Here is a 6551-nt window from a genome sequence, read left to right as displayed (position 1 = left end):
CGTGATCATTCAATTGAACCCGTAGCATCGATCTTGTCCTCTCTTTATTATAGCATTGGTATCTTGGGCTTACAACCTGGAACTTCTATATGATGAAGAGAGACGCAGTCGTGGAGAGCTCGGAAAATGGAGACCATGGTTGTTAATCTGCACTGAAATTGCACAGAACACGGGCCTTCACCATTTCGCCTCCATGATAACAATGCGAGCCAGCATTACTACACAGTTCCGTTCATCGGATGTATTTGATTATATTACTTATATCTTTTCTTACACATCCATCAAGTTAGGCAGAACCCGCAGAGGGTGACAAAGGCATCCAACGCGTCTTGTCCCTCCTTCAGACATAGCCTTGCACTGCTCAGCAAGCCATAGTTGACGTGTAAGATGTTGATATGTCGCCTCAGCACTGCAGTCTTGAAGTAACGCCAATACAATTTTCAGATCGAAACACACTAAAGCAGTGCCTCCAAAATACAATTCACCAATTTTCTAGCACAGAACATCAAATAAACATTTTTTCACTCTCTCCAGACGCAAGGCTATCCTCTTTCGACGACATTTGCAGTGAAGCATGCAGATATGGGCCAATTCTTTATTTATTTATTTAACCATTATTTTCTAAGCATGCGTTCAACGTGTATTGCCCGTAAAATGAGTGCTTGAAGTAGTCGACCAAGAGTCTGGTATGTAAAACCCTCTCAAATGTTTCCTTGAAACTTGAGGGGCAGGCTTTACTGATGTCCTCGTAGTCCACGTCGTACACTGCGATGCCAAAAGAGTAGGGCCAGTATTGCAACCCCACCCTGCACAGCTGTAGAAGGAATCACAAAAAGTGAAAATGATTTAGAAACTAACAGTGTTTGAGGAAGGAGATCATACTATTCTAATTTCCGAGGTAAATTCGAATAGTAAATCTGAAAAACGAACTACAAGGTTATTTTTTTTCCGCTATTAGCAAAGTTATCATAGTGAAACTTATGGCATTAGAGTTCGCAGAGTGCAGTTCATCAGTCTAAACCAAGTCAATAGTTCTCTTTATATGTCCCTTTATGGTCAAAAGTTACGCCCGCGAGTTTCTTTGACAAGATGGGTACGGTACACTACGCAGTAGGGTGTTGTCTCCGTGAAGCTCCACTCAGGTCGTTGCTTGAAGGTTTTAAATGCGAAGCATTTCTTAGCGAACTTCGACGACTCTGAGCCTATCTATCTATCTATCTATCTATCTATCTATCTATCTATCTATCTATCTATCTATCTATCTATCTATCTATCTATCTATCTATCTATCCGCCAACCACTTTTAGCTCTCCTGGCCGTTTCGCTAATGATATCGATACCTAACTTGGTATGGCGTAACATGGCTGTATGAAAAACATACTTCACTAGTCGAAACATGAAAATCATGACATGTATCCCATGAATCTCATGATTTACATTTCATGGTCCTGGAGCTCTTGCTGTGGTTTCGTTCACACGGCATGTTGTAAAACTGGTATGGTATGACATGATTACATGGTGAACCCAAGCGACAGACCCTAACATGAAAATCATGACATGCTCGTCATGTAACAACATGACTACAAGCCATGTTAATGATGTGCTTGGGCCGTTTCGCTAGCGTCACATATACCGATTTTGGTATTACGGTACGTGGATGGATGACGAAGGTATGTGAATGATGCAAACATGATAAACGTTAAATGCGTGTCATGTAACAACATGACTACATGCCACCCTCATGATGTGCTGGTGGCTGTTTCACTAGCTCCACTTACCAAATTAGGTATCACGGGACGTGAATGGATGAGGTAGGTATGATACTGGACAACCATGATAAACATGAGATGCGTGTCATGTAACAACATGACTACATGCTACGCTCATGAGGTGCTAGCGGCCGTTTCCCTAGCTTCACATGTACCAAACTCGGTATTACGTGACGCGAACGGATGACAGAGGTAAATGACACATCCGAACATGATAACCATGACATGAGTGTCATGCAACAACATGACTACATGCCACACTCATGATGCGCTCGCAGCCGTTCCGCTAGCTTCACATATGCCAAATTTGGTATTACTTGGTGCCAATGGAGGACGAAGGTATGTGACTGCTGCAAACATGACAATAATGAGTTGCGTGTCATGTGAGAACATGACTACATGCTACAGTCAAGGCACCAATACAGTTCAACCTGACGCGGTGCTCGTGCTCATCAGCGTTCATTTCGCACCGTCAAGCCGGCGTTGCCACGCCAGGCGCTGGTTCTGCCATATACTCGCAGGCTCGCGCCGTGCTGCGTTGCTTTGACACGAGCGCGTTTCAGCGCGTTCGGCGTCCCTTGGTCACGAAAAGAGAGAGACACATTGTTGTCTAGGTGACGCATCGGTGCGAAATGCAGCCTGCCGCATTTCGCACTGGTTGCCGTCGGGCCGCGCCGACGGACGCTGGTCGCGCCTGGCGTGAGACAATAGAGTGCTCGCGTTTTGCTTACATAGCGTCGCTGTGCCCAGCGTGCGCGCGCGTCAACGCTATATTGCAGTATATTGAACCGTCACCCCCGGAAAATCTTTTCAGGCCTGCGCCCAGCAATCTGACGTCATTTCCGGCCGGCCGACTCTCGGGGAAGCCGCAGCGGCAGCGAGCGCAGCGCGGGCGGCGGTGGTGACGGTTCGGCGGCGTGGTGTTGACGGTGTTTCGCGTTTGTTGCTTTCCGTTGTTGTTTTGCGGCAATTTCGTTTCCGTGCGTGATGCTGGAGTGATGCGACAATGCCGAATAAGTGTTGTGTACCCGGATGCACCGGCAACTACAAAACAGGAAAGAAGATACAAGTGTTTTCCTTCCCTAAAGACGCCGACGCTCTCAAACAATGGCTACGTGCCATTCCTAGGAAGGACTTCGTGCCGACTTCGTGCACTAAGGTAAGAATTTGAGATGCTCCTGTTCTTAGCTTGTCGTTGCTTGTTCGGGTAGAAATCACCTATGATGGGAAATACTTGAGCGTGTGGCCGCCGGGCCTCGCGAAGCGCTGACGCCAGCAGCGTTCGCAGCAAGGATGATCAGCTGCGCTTTGTTCACTAACAGTGCCGTGGTGTCGTCCATTCTTGCAAGCTCTCGGTGGAAGCGCTTCGTGGAGTGCGGTGACATCACGCTCCCGTGTTTCCTTTCATGTTGCTTGTACCGCTTAGCGCAGCGCTTTTATTTAGATGCTTGCGAAACGTAGGTAGACTTTGTTTTAGCTACACGGACTGTAAACACGGTCATGCAAACGGGAGCGCATTTTTTTTTTGAGAAGTGGCGTCTCAGACGTTCTTGAAACGTTTGTGCAGGTGTGTGCGGATCATTTCGACGCTTCATGCATCGAGAAGACGACATCGTACACGGATCCAAGGACTGGGAGAGTTATTGAAGTTGCACTCCCAGTACCACGGTTGCGTCCTGGATCTGTCCCAACGGTATTTCCCGGCTGTCCGTCCTACCTTTCAGTACGAGACAAGAGCACGAGAGAAACCCCTGACGCCAAGAGGAGCCGACAAGAAGCCTCCCAACTCGCCCGTGCTGTAGAAGAGTCGCTGGCGTCATATGAAGCGGAGCAAGAACGAGACCGGTTTTCGTCCCTCGAAGAACTAAGGGCTCGCCTGCAAGGGGTGTCAGTGTCTCCGAAGTGGACTGTGATTCATAAAGAAGAGTGCTCCATGTTTTTGAACATTATCGACTATCGTGAACCTTGTTTGAATGCGTCATTGACCGTGTTTGCAAACCTTGAAGTCTTTGCCTGCTATCAAGGTTCACCAATCAAGAACCTTGGTAGCGCTGTTGTACCAGACTCAGTTCAAAAAGTAAGTTCCTTGTTGGAAATTTTGAACAACCTGTCGATGCTGTCTGAGGAGCGCTGCACTTATCGCCACCTGGCTCAAGCAATACATTCCCTTCTGGACAAATTGGAAGCCAGCATTGATGAAGGCAAGAAAGAGACGGTGAACTTTATGAATCAGCAGCTACTACTCCTTTCTGCAAGCATTCAGTATAGCGCACAGGTGATGGTCTTTGCATGCATCTTGCGTACAATATCACCACATGCCTACAAGTTCCTGAGAAGCACAGGTGCACTAACTTTGCCCCACCCAAGCACTATTAGAAAAGTGTGCTTGTCTATTCAAATGTGCCCACAAGTTGATTCTTCTGACGACACTTTCCTTCAGTATGTGTCTCAGAGATTCAAACATCTGCAGGCACATGAACACACTGTGACGCTGATGCTTGACGAGATTTATATCAAACCTTGTTTAGATTACAAAGGTGGGAACATATGTGGTGCAGCAGTTAACTCCAACGAAGCGGCCACATCGGTGCACGTGTTTATGATACAAAGTTTGCTGAGCGCATTCAAGGAGGTGGCGCACATTCTTCCGGTAAAAGCCTTACAGGGTGAAGATCTTCATTGCATGCTGAAGAAGGTGATCTTGGGCTTAGAAGAAATTGGATACAGGGTCATAGCCGTTGTCTGTGACAATAACTGGCTGAACAGGAAGGCAATGAAGATGTTTCTGCCAGAACCAAAGCTTAGCCCTGTTTACCCGCATCCGGCAGACCCAGATCGGCCGTTATTTTACGTGGTGGATGCTGTGCATCTATTTAAATGCATAAGAAATAACTGGCTCAACCAGAAAAATGCTGGAACTTGCTTTTTCTACCCACGCTTCGAGCTTTCGAACAATGAAGTTCATCCCGAATGCAAGATGACTGCTTCATTTAAGCATTTGAGAGATTTGCATAAAGAGGAGTCACCCCTGCTTCTGAAGTCTGGGTATGGCTTGACGTCAAAAGCTCTAAATCCAAGCAGCTTTGAACGACAGGACGTCAAACTCGTACTGCAGATTTTTAATCCACACGTAGCCGAAGCCCTGGCCGCTCGCAAGGGTCATACTGATTTTCAACATGCTACAGCAACCGCCGAGTTCATCAAAATAATTCTTCGTTGGTGGAGCATTGTCAATGTAAAGACACCTAGTAAGGGCTTCCATCACCGTAATGTTTACGAAGAGCCCATGTCAAACCACACAGATGACCCAAAGGCAAGCTTTCTAAGCGCTTTTATCACATGGCTCGATGTGTGGGAATTTTATAGGCACGACACCGGAGTACTTACCCAAGAGACATTGAGTGCCTTGAGGCTCTCTGCTCAATCCCTTTTGGCATTGGTGAAGTACTGCGTTAGTGAGCTTCACTTTAAGTATATTCTGCTAGGGAAAGTCCAGACGGATACCCTCGAGAGTCGCTTTGGACAGTACAGGCAGATGGCTGGTGGGCAGTATCACATATCTGTTCGCCAGCTTTGCGAAACCGAGGGAAGGATTCGCCTTCAAAATGCCCTTCCAAGGATGAGCAACGATGATCTCAGAGGCATCGAAGAGACGGACAGTGTCAGGGATGCGGGCACTTCTTTTAGTGTTCATGTTAGCGATGCTGACCTTGATGAGCTCAGAGCACAAATGCCGGTGATTGGTTATGTTGGTGGGTATTGTGCACACGCTGCAATGAAAGTTCTCAAGTGTGAAAGCTGCCAGAGGCAATTGGTCGTTACCCGAAATACGGCCGAAACAGGAGAGGACACCCATTCTTTAATCGCACAACTGGATCGGGGTGGCCTCAAATTTCCTTCTGCTCTTGTAATCACAGTAGTTATGTACACAGAGGTTGTAGTTAGAAAGCTCATGACGGAAAGTACCTCTACCCAGTTTCTCCATGGGCCGAACCAAAAGAATGTCGTTCGGCAACTTACACTGGACTCTCTGCCAAGGCTTGAGGACATAGATACGTGTGAAAACGGGCACACCTACGAGCTCCTCATCAAATTGGTTGCAAACTGTGCAGCAAATATAATGCTCAACAACTTGTGCAAGCAAAGGAACGATCTTTTACGCATTGAAAAAGATCAGAAGGCGAAAAACAGAAAGGCCCGAATTTTTCTTGGAAAGTAATTTTCCAAGCGTCGCGTCTTTCTCTTCACATTTATTCTTGTGAAACTGCACAGAGTGTATTTGATTGCATGTCATGACTTGATTTTCTTGGTATACTTCTGCCTTATGTAAAATGAGCCTTGTTTCCAGTTTTGTATGTCTTTACAAGTTGTTAGCTTTTAAAAGTGCTGTACTTTTTTCTTTTTTTTTAACTCGAACTGCCTCGGTGCCTACTGTAGCAGTTGTACAGTCCGTTTTGGTACCTAAGCTGTGTACACTTTCCTTGTGCACTCTGTGTACAGACATGTTGTGCACTGTGATTTGTTTTTTCTTAGATTTTTGTTTGATTTTTTCCCTAGGACATGCACCTACCTGTGGCAGTACAATTACTTTTCTTTCTGTCATTTATCATGCTGTGGACCACAATTTAGTCACCAGTGTTCTTATGTATTGTATTTTTTGGCAAGTGTTTGAACCTGATACCTTGTGTTGCTACTGCTACTATGATAAACGAATGGTATGTTTTCCTCTAACGTACAATTTAAATGAAAGTGTGCTTTTTCTGTTCCAAAGCTCGGGGATGT

At 46.1% G+C, this 6551-nt stretch overlaps 1 protein-coding gene across 1 annotated transcript in view; it reads right to left on the bottom strand.

Moving 5' to 3' along the window:
• Nucleotides 1-607: 607 nt before the first annotated feature.
• LOC142767196 (uncharacterized) overlaps nucleotides 608-6551 on the bottom strand; it is a 48133-nt gene continuing 42189 nt past the window's right edge. Inside the window, exon 12 of the mRNA XM_075868423.1 lies at nucleotides 608-814. Within this exon, the coding sequence (XP_075724538.1) occupies nucleotides 608-814 (207 nt within the window). The remainder of the gene's footprint in view (nucleotides 815-6551) is intronic.

This window comes from Rhipicephalus microplus, chromosome 7, assembly GCF_043290135.1.
Source record: "Rhipicephalus microplus isolate Deutch F79 chromosome 7, USDA_Rmic, whole genome shotgun sequence".
NCBI lineage: Eukaryota > Metazoa > Arthropoda > Arachnida > Ixodida > Ixodidae > Rhipicephalus > Rhipicephalus microplus.
Note: the sequence above shows the minus strand (reverse complement) of the source record. Positions and strands in the feature narration are given on the sequence as shown.